Raw genomic sequence first — 15,274 nt, 5'->3', positions numbered from 1 at the left:
CAAGCTAGCATTCGCCAATCAGAACGCCGAGAGTGCACTGAGGATAATGATTGGAAGACCTAGTGTGTAGTCGTAGAGGTGGTGAGTTTCGATCGAGTGGTCTGTGAAGCTGTACGACAGCGGCGATTTAAACGATTGCGAATCAGCAATTTCATACGGACTAAACCGAATTCTTTTTGAAATTTATTGTACTATCTATATATTCAGTTCATTTAATATAATTTTGGTGGAATGCGAGTAAATGTGTTTGGTGAAGTTCTGTTTGTACACAGTTGTCATCGTCATACAGTACTCTCAGACTCATAATGTACATGAAAACAGTGCTCGAATATATGTCAGTTGACAACACAGTGTCAGAGTAATTTGTATACCGAAAGAAAGAGGCAGTGAGCGCAAAGCAGATCAAAATGGAAGGAAACATTGAAAGAGAATGCAGCGCGTTGGGAGGACTATTTCAACAGATAATCAACGATATGAAGGTAAATAGAACTATCAAACATTTACTATCGAAAAACGTTCATTTTGGAGTTCGTTTTTAAAATTGAACAGGGTTTAATATAGGTGCTTGTTTTGATTTTGCCAGCTTTTTACTTTTAGCACACAGGCGATTTAAACACTAGTGGGCACAGATACTGTGTGTGTGTGTGTGTGTGTGTTCTTTTCAGATGTTGAAAACCTAGATGTCGGTTGTCAGAGGAACGTATTTGGGATTTAGAATTACTTCAGTGAAGTTGCTGCGCTCATTAAATTGAACTTAGTAATGGCTGTTATTGCGTTAAGCGGTAAATCTTTTTTATGCTTGTTACTATGATAGTTTGCAGCCTAGGAATTCACTTAGATTGTTGGAAAGTATGTTCGCTACAATGCGCAGCAGACTTGCACATTGAGTACTCTGAGATTTGTTTGTTAATGGCGTGGCGTTAAGATTTATCGATCGCATCTTTGAAGGATACAAATTGGTGGATGAATTTCAAAGCTCAGCCGGAGTGCTCAAGCAGGCCCTTACGTCTGTTTTGGTCCAGTTTGTGAATTTGTTTACAGCCACCCACTCCGTCAGTGGAAATGGCATTTATTAAACTGAACTGCAGTGCTTACGAATCAGTGCTGTGGACTTAATCTGTATGTTAGAACACTGTTTACGTCAAATACGTGGTCAGTCAGAACTGCTGGATTTGTTGCCGAATATGTAACAGGCACACACTTATGGGTGGATGTGATGTTGCCTTGTATGTATATTTTAAAATCGCACATTGTTGAACTAAGTTGCCACGGCCGCCCGTGTTTAAAAGGCATTCATGTAAGGGGCGTCTTCTTAAAAGGAATAACATACCAAAAATACCTGACGCGCGGCAAGTGATTATCGGTGCACACTCCTGCGCTACTTTCTACCTTTCGAAATAATGCATTCAAATTTTACAACTACTTATTTTTTAATTACTAGTCTCTACATGTGCAACTGTGTAAACCACCGAACTATATTGCCTGCATTTGGTACGCGCTTCTGGATGCATATTAAAATATTGCGAAATGAGAATTCATTTTGAATTTTAAGTTGACGGAGAAGCGGAGGTTGCATTAAGTGTGTGTGTGTGTGTGTGTGTGTGTGTGTGTGTGTAAAAACTTGTCCAGTTGCTATATTTTTGATACGGTTTGGCTGTCTGCTTAGGCATGCAGCGTAGAAACAATCTGATTGACTTAATTATTTCAGGCTTGAAAGTTTTGATCAGCAATGAGCGTGACTTTTACAGATTTGCAATTTTCCCAGATCAATCACTTCCAATGAGATTTCGCTGTGCAGGATCCTTGATTTTCCTTAAACTAGATATACGACTTGCTATTCATTGTAGTATTGTGAACTCAAGGCATTCTCATTGCAATAAATATAGAGAGCCAAGGGTGCAGCCATTCTGATTACACCGAACTGTGTTGGAAAGCATCAAATAGACAATTTGGTTGTTGTGTATGCAATTTGTTGCCGAGGTAGTGTTGCGCTTGTTCCAATATTTTTTCCTGCAGAATTTACTCTGTGATGCGAAAAAGATTTCGTCGCAGCAAGTAAAAGGCACGTCTGCCTGTAGATGATTCTGCTTGCCTCCCAAGTACACTTGTCAGTACACTCCTGCGTCACTTGCTATCGAACCTATTTGAGCAACCATGTTAATAAAGAACAAACTTTGAAATGTTATAGTTCTCGAATTATTCTTTGTAGAGCAGCAAAAGCTGAAGAGAGAAATGGAAAACAGCGTTGTTCATGAGGATATCAATGTTTGTCCCGTCGACAACGGAGTCATTGCAGACAAAGGTCAAGCTCGGATGGGGAAGGAAAAAGTCTGTGCCCTTTCAAAGTCAAGACTGCGTATTTGAGATGTACACGAAATGAGTACATGAAGAGTTGGAACTCATTTGAGTTTCGAAACTTCGGATAGAGTAACTCCATTCTAAGATCGAGCCCTTAATTGGAAACAAGGATACTATAAGCGTACTTCACGGGTAAGAGAAAAAGTGGAAAAGACTGTTGGTATGGTTGCAGAGTTAGATTCTTAATCTCAGTGGAAAATTGGCATAGAACCGACCAAATGCACCGTCTTAACGCCCTTTATAAATGCTATACAGGTGCTCTTCCTTGAGTGAAGTGGTATTTTTTTCCATTTCGTGGAATGAGTTTGTTTTTTTATTTACTACAGACCGGTTTGGCTTGATATTCGACTTGTCATTTTAATACGGCAATAAGGCATCATTGAAGGTTACCCTCCAAGGCGTGTGTTTACCAACAGGTCTAGTCTAATTCCAAAACTAAAGATTCATTCAGTACACACACCCTTCCACTTTAAATCAGCGCACGATTATGCCCTTCCGCCTCCACATTTATTGTGTATTCTTAACTTGTCCGGCCGGAAAACGGTCTGCGCCCTTCTCTGTTGGGCGTATAAAACCCAGTAACGTGTGATGCTAGCATTCTCCGTCAAACATCATGGCCATAAAACTTCCCATTCACGGTGCAACTTACGAATTATGGACTGGTGTCTACCTCTGCCTACGCTTAAGCCTTCTGGAGCCCACATCCCAATTTAAGTTCTTAATGGAACCATTTCATTTTAAGTTTTCCGCAAGAAATCACTCTCCAATACTTTTTACGTTATTCCTTTCCAAGTCTTCACCAGCTTCTTGGATCTAGAGGACTGTTAATTTCCTTGAGCTAAGATGTGTGAAGATCTACTTGGTGTATCTACTGTCGTCCATTCTGTAAATATGTCCAAAAAGGATCTCCTCTTCCATATTGTTTGTGATATGTTTTTATATTCTGATAAATTTTTTCGTCACTTCTTAATTTACAAAATGTTGTATTTTTTCTAAGGACTTGATATTTTTTCGTACACTTTCTTTCTCGTACTTAAGCTTATAAAGTAATTCTAGACATTCACCAAAATACTGGCTTTCTGGTTTTGCAACTGTTGTGCTTTGAGCTTTTAGATTGCGCATTTGGTCGAGATATTTTTAGTTTTACCGCACGCCTTTTCCATCTTGTGTATCCTTTACTATGAATTAGAGGTTTCCAACGTTTTCGTCATTAGTCTTCCCCAACTATTACGAGAGGATATAGTGCTTTGATTAGCAGATTGGACTTGCTTTCCGGAGAACTACAGAGTAATTACGCGTTCGGCCAACCTGATTTAGGTTTTCCGCAAATCGTTCCAGGTAAATGCCGGTATGGTTGCTCTGTAAGGGCAGGTACGATTTCCTTCCCCGTTCTTGAAACTTTTACATTTTTTGTTTGCTCAGTGTCTGTCTGTTTAAATATTTTGGTGCACTTTTTTGCGTGTGTTGTAATTTCTTTCTCTGCAGGGATTCTTAAGCCTACCATATCGACTCTCTTCCAAAAAGTTGACTTTCGCTGAAAGGGTCTGTCAGCCTTTCAGATAGTTTGACGTGATCATCCGCAAATGATAGGCAATGCATTGCAACACCATTGTTCTTTCACTGTAGCGTGAGTGGAAATACTTTGGATCCTCTCGATTTTTCATTCTAAATTATTAGTGTTCTTCACGACACAGTTGAAAAAAGTGGAAATCGCCTTCGTGACACCTGTGTTTAATTTGAAAGATATAGAAAGCTTAATTTTGCTTTTGAGATTGGGCCTGTCGGTTTCTTGGATTAGGTTTGCTAACTTTGAGCCTTAAATGCACACGGCTGTGTTATAATTTTGCAATGCTCCTGAGATGTCTTCGAGAGAGTCTCTCTAGACCCACGGGAACTCGACATGTTTACTGTTGGGAAATACAGCTTAGCTTATTTTGCTGGGGATTCATTGAGATCACATTGTTAAGACGCGTGCATGATTTCAAGAGCCGAATATTGAACTCATTAGTCCACGGTTTCCAGTCAGGGAAAAGAGAGGGGTTCAACAGAGTGGGATGCCGCAGTTTGGTGCTTAGATTCCACTCGATTCTCATGTACTTTCTTGATTGTCGGCGCCTGCAGAAGATGGGGAAAAAAAGATGAGAGAAAACTTAACAACATACGCGAAGAGAAATCGTGGTAAGACTATGTTGCGATGTTGACTCACTGTAGAGTACCACACTGTGTAATAACCTTGGTACAATTCTTCACTTGGAGGAACAATTAAGCGTCTGACACAGCGAAAACATATGTTGTTGTTGTCTTCAGTCCTGAGACTGGTTTGATGCAGCTCTCCATGCTACTGTATCCTGTGCAAGCTTCTTCATCTCCCAGTACCTACTGCAACCTACATCCTTCTGAATATGCTTAGTGTATTCGTCTCTTGGTCCCCCTCTACGATTTTTACCCTCCACGCTGCCCTCCAGTACTAAGTTGGTGATCCCTTGATGCCTCAGAACATGTCCTACCAACAGATCCCTTCTTCTAGTTAAGTTGTGCCACAAACTCCTCTTCTCCCCAAATCTATTCAATACCTCCTCATTAGTTATGTGATCTACCCATCTAATCTTCAGCATCCTTCTGTACCACCACATTTCGAAAGCTTCTATTCTCTTCTTGGTCTAAACTATTTATCGTCCATGTTTCACTTCCATACAAATACTTTCAGAAAAGACTTCCTGACACTTAACTCTATACTCGATGTTAACAAATTTCTCTTCTTTAGAAACGCTTTCCTTGCCATTGCCAGTCTACATTTTATATCCGCTCTACTTCGGCCTTCATCAGTTGTTTTGCTCCCCAAATAGCAAAACTCCTTTACTACTTTAAGTGTCTCATTTGTTTATCTAATTCCCTCATCATCACCCGACTTAATTCGACTACATTCCATTATCCTCATTCTGCTTTTGTTGATGTTCATCTTATACCCTCCTTTCAAGACACTGTCCATTCCGTTCCACTGCTCTTCCAAGTCCTATGCTGTCTCTTGACAGAATTACAATGTCATCGGCGAACCTCAGTTTTTATTTCTTCTCCATGGATTTTAATTCCTACTCCGAACTTTTCTTTTGTTTCGTTTACTGCTTGCTCAATATACAGATTGAATAGCAGCGGGGAGAGGCTACAACCCTGCCTCACTCCCTTCCCAACCACTGCTTCCCTTTCATGTCCCTCGACTCTTATAACTGCCATCTGCTTTCTATACAAATTGTAAATAGCCTTTCGCTCCCTGTATTTTACCCCTGCCACCTTCAGAATTTGAAAGAGTATTCCAGTCAACATTGTCAAAAGCTTTGTCTATGTCTACAAATGCTAGAAACGTAGGTTTGCCTTTACGTAATCTTTCTTCTAAGATAAGTCGTAGGGTCAGTATTGCCTCACGTGTTCCAACATTTCTGCGGAATCCAAACTGATCTTCCCCGTGGTCGGCTTCTACCAGTTTTTCCATTCGTCTGTAAAGAATTCGCGTTAGTATTTTGCAGCTGTGACTTATTAAACTGATAGTTCGGTAATTTTCACATCTGTCAACACCTGCTTTCTTTGGAATTGGAGTTACTATATTCTTCTTGAAGTCTGAGGGAATTTCGCCTGTCTCATACATCTTGCTCACCAGATGGTAGAGTTTTGTCAGGAATGGCTCTCCCAAGGCCGTCAGTAGTTCTGATGGTATGTTGTCTATTCCCGGGGCCTTGTTTCGACTCAGGTCTTTCAGTGCTCTGTCAAACTCTTCACGCAGTATCATATCTCCCATATCATATCCGAATTAGGCAACCGAAGACTGTTCTGAACAGATTACCAGGGTGAAATGCTAAAACTTGTGGTATGTAGAATATTTTAAATGACGGGCTGGTGCTCCGTGGCTAGGTTTTCTTTTAGCGATTGTGAGTCAACGACACAGAATACAACCACAGTTGGGGAGTACTGCGATGTAGAATGTTTGAAGTTGACACCCACATTCATTAAAAATTTAGCAAAATTTGTGGCATTTCTCATAGTCATTTGCTACCCAACATAATAGGAAGTGTTCCAATTACGTACAGTCATCTGAAGATCAAGGTGCACACTGTCTTAACGGGCGGGTGTAATTGAAAATCACGCTGTTGTTTTTTTGTGACGTAGAGATGTGTACGAAAGCGTAGTGGTGGAGCATAGGAAACACGCAGGGCTCATTGTATTTGAAAAACCGGGGGGAGGCGGTCATAAAGGTGAAAACCGAAAAAGATGCGTGAGCTCGATAGAGAAACTGAATTTCACTTTGTGACAACTCAAGTCTCCACTGGTGTGGGGGACGAGGCTTAGCTGTCATGTCCCGTACGCTTGCCACCGGTATGCCTTGGCACCCGCTGCTACTGAACTTGTAGCGTGGGTGTCCAAGCGGGACGGTCAACGGCCGGATTAATAGCGCCTTGCTAGCCCTGAACGGCGGGCAAGTGGCCACAGCAGCTGTTCGCCACGACCCACACGAGAGACCGCCGTGTGACAAGTGTTTGCTGATTGGCCGCTTCCTGATTCCACTCCGTTGAGAGCAAGCTGTGCTCCCTGGGAGAAATAGTTCTGGCATCCCCCATGGGTAGAAGCATTGAACCAGGCGTTACTTAAACTTATGACGAGGAGCAGTGGCGGAAAAGAATATGGAGGGGCCTCCATGCCTGGTTTAGTCTACGGTTTCGAGTAACATAACTAACGCGCTTCTTCGCCCGAATATTATGACGTTTCGACTGTTCCCTACGCCAGTTGAAGCAAGTAATTGAAAGGTGCCGGGCTGTGTAAGAACTGGCGACTCATTATGAAGCCGAAGTTCTTGCTTGCGCTTTTAAAATTGCTGTTTTATTTCCACTCTTAAAATTGAGACACTTCTTCGAAAGAATAATCACACTCCAAACACACCACGAAATAAAAATAATAATGGGATAACACCCTGCTAGAAGTTTTAAATTCCAGAAAGCATTTATTCACGCTGCAAGGTTTTTTTTCCGAGACAGGTAGGACGATAGGTAAAAGTGGTTTGACTACCCCTCGTCTAAAACAACCAGTGTGAGACAGCTGTGTCTTCGATGGCAACTCTTATTCCTGAACTTTTACATTTGAGGATTAGCCTGTTTTTCCACGCATGCCTTCAGTTATGTGAATATCTAAATACCTTACATTACTAGTATGTAAGGGTTTTGCCATAAAAACGTTCAGTACAGTATAGTATAAATGTACATGTACAGTATAAGTACAGAAAAAGAAAAAAAATATAGCTTAGGTTGTGTTGTGGAGAAGCAAAATCAGATGATTATGAAAGGAAAAATCGGGTAGATATATAATGATGTGCTCAGTAAATATCGTAAGAAAACTGGGCCCGGAATTTTAGGCATTTTATAAAATGCCCTCTCTAGGTTTAAACAAACGATTTAGGCTTCTAACGGCACTCGGAAAAATGCGTCAAAATATACTTACCTGTGCTACAATTTTCTCTTTTTGTACTATTTTAATGAAGACTGTTTTACTGAAATGTTCTTTTCATGTGTCATAGAAAAACACTTCAGTTGTATACCGATGTATGATCACAATCCATGGGGTAAAGCTACAATTAACAATAAATTTTGTTACGTTTTGGTATTGCAATACACGATTAACCACCTTTGTAAGTTTCGTAAAGTGAAACATTTTCTATTGTGTCTCAGTACTTTTTGAAGCAGCAAGAGAATTAAATGTTGCACATTACATCGACGCAATTGTTCGTGTCCCCCAGTACAATGCAATCCTCCTCTGAACGCCTCCCCCTGAATAATGGCGTACACTTTCTTCATATCCGAATTACCTCTGAAGAATATTTAATTCAGTGATGCATGCTGTTGCCGCTGAACCAGGTATTTCCTCCAGATACATTTGCACCTCGGAGATCACACCTACAGGATCTTTGTGATAGACGCGCGGACTCTTAGGCGTTGAACTGCAACAGGCAGATGTTAGTGAGATTTTAAAACTGCCAAGGATGCAACAATCATGTTATTCTTAAGGGTCGCCTTGGCGTTTTCAATAAAAGCTGAGTCACTAGAGTCGAAAGTGTTGATTGCCTCTTTTGACTTTCTGTAGTGTTTTGCATAATATAAAGCTCGCAAGAGCCAGATACACTAACATATGGTCTCAGGTGGGAGGGGAACGGGTGGAGCGATTTCCTTAAAGGGCTGAATGCGAGTTGCAGCTTGGAGAAATTCTTTACAGAAGACATGATTCTGCCAAATCCTGGATAATTGTGACTTACTCTGTTAGACGATGTAGACCATGGGCAAGGCAGGTGCCACGAATTATACAGTGATAGAATTGTTTCTGTTGCTTTCACTTTTAACATAGACAGAACAGTCTGTCACCGACAACGAAAATTTCCCATCTGTATTCTCCTGGCAGTTGGAGGCGCAAAAAAACATTGACAGAGTGGATTACAGTATTTTGAGTCTTCTCCAGTTCCTTACAAGGTAGTAAATCGGATTTTCATGATACCGTGGAATGTAATTCACTATCACAACCGTTACTCGTCTCGTCGACTGAAAGCAGTAGGCTTTTCATACACCTGTCTCAAATCATTTTCGCGCAATGTGATTCATCTCGCATACTTTGGCTGGTGTACTTTCCAGGAAGCCCTTAAAAATGGGGTTCCGTGGCACGTTAGCCGACACAGAAGCCTTACACCAGTAAAGATTAAAACTGTCAACTGCACTACTTACAGGAAATTAATGGTTGAATACGTTGTTTATTCTTCATCCTAGTGACGCGCATATGAATTGCGGATTCTTCGTGTAGGTGGAAACGTGTCTTTTAATCATAGTCTATTTGAAGCTAGCTGTCAAACCGGCGTTTTCCGGCTATTCATTTTGATAATTTTCTGTTAGAAACGGCCGGCAGGAGTGGCAGAGTGGTTCTAGGCGCTACAGTCTGGAACCGCACGACCGCTACGTCGCAGGTTCGAATCCTGCCTCGGGCATGGATGTGTGTGATGTCCTTGGGTTAGTTAAGTTTAAGTAGTTCTAAGTTCTAGGGGACTGATGACCTCAGAAGTTAAGTCCCATAGTGCTCAGAGCCGTTTGAACCGTTTTGCTCCCATTGACGTACGGGAAATCTTAAACAATGAATGTACTGTGTAATACATAAATGCCATTGAATTTTTCCCCCTTTACTCAACGCTTTCACTGTTAAATCACTCCTGTAGTAGCCTGGAAGCTTGTAGTTATATAAAATGGTAAGTTTTTCCAGTTCCGATACAAACTTTGTATTCACATCCAGCTTGTTCATTTTAAATTAAACCAATACAGGGCTATGTTAGAGGACACGACGCAACGCGGACTCAGTCACTGGCAACTGATTGGCAGCGCGTTGCAAGCGATCTACTGGTGAGTCACTCTACAGGAAGTGATTCGCAGCCGACCGATTACAAACTCGCGTCGGGAACCGGTTTCATTTGAGTCGCTCCGCATGCGGCGTGCCTAAGTATATTACGCAACGCGAGTCGAACACACAAATAAATACTCAAGTGTCACCGTTTGTTCCTTTAATCTACCATTGTCTTTTAGGCTGGTTAGGTTTGTCCAAATGAAGCGACATATGCAAATTCACATTATTGATCTTCCGTAGTATTAATTCCAAAAATTTATTTAAACACCGTGTTGGTGAAAACGCTCATACGTTTTGTGTGAAAGTTCTGTCTAGCCCCTTCCAGGCTTAAAAGTACGGTTTAGCCCTTGCGTTTGAAGGTAAGTCAGCTTGTTGTTTTTGTTGTTGTGGTCTTCAGTCCTGAGACTGGTTTGATGCAGCTCTCCATGCTACTCTATCCTGTGCAAGCTTTTTCATCTCCCAGTACTTACTGCAACCTACATCCTTCTGAATCTGCTTAGTGTATTCATCTCTTGGTCTCCCTCTACGATTTTTACCCTCCACGCTGCCCTCCAATACTAAATTGGTGATCCCTTGATGCCTCAGAACATGTCCTACCAACCGATCCCTTCTTCTGGTCAAGTTGTGCCACAAACTTCTCTTCTCCCCAATCCTATTCAATACTTCCTCATTAGTTATGTGATCTACCCATCTAATCTTCAGCATTCTTCTGTAGCACCACATTTCGAAAGCTTCTATTCTCTTCTTGTCCAAACTATTTATCGTCCATGTTTCACTTCCATACATGGCTACACTCCATACGAATACTTTAAGAAATGACTTCCTGACACTTAAATCAATACTGGATGTTAACAAATTTCTCTTCTTCAGAAACGCTTTCCTTGCCATTGCCAGCCTACATTTTATATCCTCTCTACTTCGACCATCATCAGTTATTTTGTTCCCCAAATAGCAAAACTCCTTTACTACTTTAAGTGCCTCATTTCCTAATCTAATTCCCTCAGCATCACCCGACTTAATTAGACTACATTCCATTATCCTTGTTTTGCTTTTGTTGATGTTCATCTTATATCCTCCTTTCAAGACACTGTCCATTCCATTCAACTGCTCTTGCAAGTCCTTTGCTGTCTCTGACAGAATTACAATGTCATCGGCGAACCTCAAAGTTTTTATTTCTTCTCCATGAATTTTAATACCTACTCCGAATTTTTCTTTTGTTTCAATTACTGCTTGCTCAATATACAGATTGAACAACATCGGGGAGAGGCTACAACCCTGTCTTACTCCCTTCCCAACCACTGCTTCCCTTTCATGTCCCTCGACTCTTATAACTGCCATCTGGTTTCTGTACAAATTGTAAATAGCCTTTCGCTCCCTGTATTTTACCCCTGCCACCTTTAAAATGTGAAAGAGAGTATTCCAGTCAACATTGTCAACTTATTAAACGAAATTCGGAAAATAAGACGCTGTAGAAGACACTTGCGGTAATATACTCTGGTCACATGGTAGAAAAGGGGGCTTGACTCTAGAACTCAATTGTAGAAACGGCTTCAGCATAGCCATCCGTGGCTCAGTTTGTAATACGTATATAATGTCTGCCATTGTTCATTATTTCAGTGAGATAAGACGAATAGGAACAGTGCATTTTAAACACTCACCAGATTAGAACCCGGGATCCATTTTACGTGGCTGCGATGCTACTCACGGCAAAGAAACTGGTTTTGTTATTGGTAAAATTACACTTAGTCGGTGATACGGGGCTACACTAAAAGCTATCTGCTATTCAAGGATTAAGGCGATTTCTCACGATATGCGGTAAAAAACGTATTCCAGTCCTTATCTGGCAAATAACTTTAGTTCCCTATACATATTAATCCCTCCAGTCTCGACCTGGTTTTTTTGTTTGGTAGGTATTAATTTTCCAAGTAGATCAGTGTGTCCTGGCATATAATCCCGTAATACCTAGTTGTGAAGTCCACTGTTGTGATTGCAAACTTTCTAGTGAGCTCTACCATCAAACCCTTTGGCGTCCGACGGATCATTCTTGTCTCAGTCGCCATACTCCTAAAATTCATTGTCTTTTATGGTTAGAATTATACAGTTGAAGGTAATGTGCTGGAGCCGTCATTTGAAGGCGAACCACGGCTCACAGAAAATGAAAACTGAAGTGTCGGTAGGGTAGGTGCAGACGGAAGCAACCTCGGTAGCATGGGATGGGACCTTCTCTCTAGACAGTCAATTCAACGCGTAAGGAGAGTGATCTACAATCGAGAACCGTATCACTTGTGGAGTTAGTCAATGCGCAGGTTGCAGATTGTTCGCAAAACTTACATTGCATCTGCTATTTCTCCCAGCATACCTACATTTCAAAAGTACTTAGACATTGTCCAACTGGCACTCAATCGTTTTTTGACCCCTTTCGACGGGGAAACGCTGCAACAAGAAATCACATTATTTCACATAGTTTTCATATTGGCGGACTGTCTGAAAGCCATAGATAACATGCCACGGTCAGAAATTCAGATGATCCGTCATCCCAACGAATGCGCGTGTCAGAACACATTTTTATTTTGTAAAATTGCAGAAATGTGAGCGTCGGTTCAAACAGTCTGTGGTAGTCTCGTAATCAGCTTCCGGCTGTCCTAGTTTAGAGTGGAGGTCGTAAGCAGAAAATGCCCCGATTGACTGTGATCTTAATGTTACTTTTCATCAGGATGAATATAAATAAAGTTAGTGACCTTTCATATTTTCTCCACGTTGGAGGTAATTTAGAATACGTTGTTTGAGACATACGGTACTGACAACAGTTTGCCTATGCGTGAAACTGAGACCACTCGCTGAAATATGGTCCCGTGGTGATCTGAAGTTTCAGAGTTGATAGATATAGGCAAATGTACCAATTTGAGACAGCGAACCGTGGTGTGCCAACGACTTGAGTCGAAAGTTTAGAAGGGAAACTAGACCCAAAGAACCGTTTATACGATATAAGAAATCGGTTTATCACGTGCCATGTAGTTGCTAACGCTGCAAGGCGAAGACCCGCTCATCGTAGAAGGATCCTGTTTCATGATTCCGCCCGCCTGGTGAGTTCTTGTGTGATCACGTGAAAAGTTGTGCATAAGACACACCTGTCAAGACTGAACATTATATCCTGCTAAGAATTCACGCTGCATGTGATAATGTCCAAACAACTAAGAGGCATTTCGATCTGGTGTATGAGTGGACTTCATCGGACGATGTCATCCTAACTTGGAAGTTGACGGACACCACTTTGAACGGCGATTGTGAATGTAGCACCGTGTGCCAGGTACGGCAACAACACACCAAAAATACTTCGCCACAGTGGAATAATAAAAATTGAAAACGGACGATAATGTAAAGGGTTTCTTGAAAATCATGTGAACAGGCCGTCTGATGATGAACTTGGCAGTTCGAAACCGGTAGCGGCGCTATTTACCTAGATAAATAGTAGTATTAATAGTGGCTGGTTGCTGTTTTCTTCTTTGTAAGAATTAGCCTACATTAATTGTGAAATAAATCCCCTGAATAACAGCAAGCTATAAATGTATTTCCCTGTTTCAATTTCTCTTTAACAGAATTTTTCAGTTGACGACTAAACTGACTCGGCACAACAGCTCTTCTTCAGTGAAGCACCTTTCCTTCTCTTCCACTCTCTGTTCATCCATAGTTTCATACCAACCTCGTCCATCCAACAACACTTGTCATGTACGTGAAAAACACCGCCTGCGGTATTTCAGAAGATTTTGGCATTGTTTTGGGCTTGAAAATGATCATCGGATTGAGTTTAGTACCGTCAGCACACCATGAAAGGATAATAGTATAGTGCATTCTTTTCTTGTCCACTTGGTTTTATAGTTGCAGTTTTAGCACCTTTCATGACAACAGTTCTGTTACTCGGTACATAAGACGCCAGAGCGGTTTCTCTATTTGGCTTAGTTCAACTCTTGTTTTCTTTCGATGTTGAATAATAAAGCGATGGAAAGATAGACCTATTTTCTCTTCATATTCTTGTGGAATTTTCTGAGATATTTTGGATTTGATGTACATGCTTAAGTCCATGATGCTTCATAAACATATATCACCCACTAACTCCACCTTTAAAGTCTGTTGAGTTCCGCTGTAGCGCTAGCTCTCGATTGTGTATTTGAGTAATTTTTTTCATTAATTCCAGTGCCATTTTGACTGTTTCCACAAACAATTTCAATAAGTCATCTTCTAGTTTTGGCCATTTTACATTCAGTCCTCTATTTGCGCATCTAGTCTTTTTTTTTTAATTCCTTACCAGCCCACCAATCGCGAATGTTTTTTTCTGTTGGTGGAGGGCCGAAATGCCGCTCAACTTCTGTTTCCTTATTCGTCTGCCTGTGCTATTACTTCCAGTTTATAGCCCGCATCGTATGCATACCTTTTATATCTTTCCCGTACGAAACGAGATACTAACAAAAATATTGTGCAGTTAACCGATAACACAAATCACTTTCAGTTAAAGTTCACCGGCACCGTAGACTCAAATTACGCATCATAGGCTAGACAGTGTTCTAGGTTTGTGATGTTGGGGCGATAGGGAGACCGTGTTAGCAAGGTTGTAAATCCCGCAATTCATGTTCGTCACATCGGTGCACTGTGCACTGCTGCTGCCAATTGAATCCAATGTTGCCAGATAGAGGTTTTCGGCGGCATCCAATAAATGGTCATTTTTAACACTGGCGGGAATTTTAAATCAAACACTGGCCTTTTTATATTAGAGTATAAGACGCACCTGAATTACGGAGGAAATTTTTTGATGAAAAAATGCGTCTAATTGCCCGTAAAATACGGTATACGAGGGTGCAAATGAGAGAATACTGTTTCTTTCAGTCGTTTGTCTACTTTCGGAAAGACAGTCTGTTAACATTTTATCTTCGTAAAGGGTCGTCCTCTTTTTGTATGCCCGTTAGTGTGCAGCATTTCCTGGTTGGAATGTTCTCTGCAGTCAGAGCGCAAGCCCATTCACGTGGGCAAGCAACGGAAACGTATCTTGTTACAGAAAGTTCGTTTTTTCTAGACTACTTTGCCACTTTAGAGATACAGTTTTGATGCTACTTTGTAAATTGATATCTGTATACATGTAAACTATTTTGCTGATTTCGCCCCTTAAATCCGCACGTGCCGCCCCCACTCTCTCTCTCTCTCTCTCTCTCTCTCTCTCTCTCTCTCTCTCTCCCCCCCCCCTCCCCCTCGCTTTCTGCAGAATCCATAAACACAAATATTATTGCGGTTCCTTTGAAAAGTTCACAACCAGTCCATTTCAGTCACTCTACAGGGTGATTCACGAAGATATGCAAATATTTTAATACGTATCCTACAAGTAAAACTAAAGGACAAGTTCATATAAACATAGGTCCGCAAATGTTTAGTTACAGAGTTACGGCTAGTAAGATTTTTGCCTGAAATTTAGCAACCTCACCAACATGAAGCCATCGCAAAACTGTAAGAGGTTAAA

General features: G+C 41.2%; 1 protein-coding gene across 5 annotated transcripts in view; it reads left to right on the top strand.

Annotated features, from left to right (window-relative positions):
* LOC124798019 (protein MTSS 2) overlaps positions 1-15,274 on the top strand; it is a 337,387-nt gene continuing 322,113 nt past the window's right edge. For 3 of the 5 annotated variants that reach the window (XM_047261221.1, XM_047261223.1, XM_047261222.1), the window contains exon 1: positions 2-479. In XM_047261221.1, coding sequence (XP_047117177.1) covers positions 408-479 — 72 coding nt within the window. In that variant the 5' untranslated portion in view covers positions 2-407. Of the gene's footprint in view, positions 480-15,274 lie in introns of all 5 variants that reach the window. The other 2 variants (XM_047261225.1, XM_047261226.1) reach the window with 1 other exon arrangement.

This window comes from Schistocerca piceifrons, chromosome 5 (genome assembly GCF_021461385.2).
Source record: "Schistocerca piceifrons isolate TAMUIC-IGC-003096 chromosome 5, iqSchPice1.1, whole genome shotgun sequence".
Lineage (NCBI taxonomy): Eukaryota > Metazoa > Arthropoda > Insecta > Orthoptera > Acrididae > Schistocerca > Schistocerca piceifrons.
The sequence above is the reverse complement of the archived record's forward strand: the minus strand, read 5'-3'. Positions and strand labels throughout refer to the sequence as shown.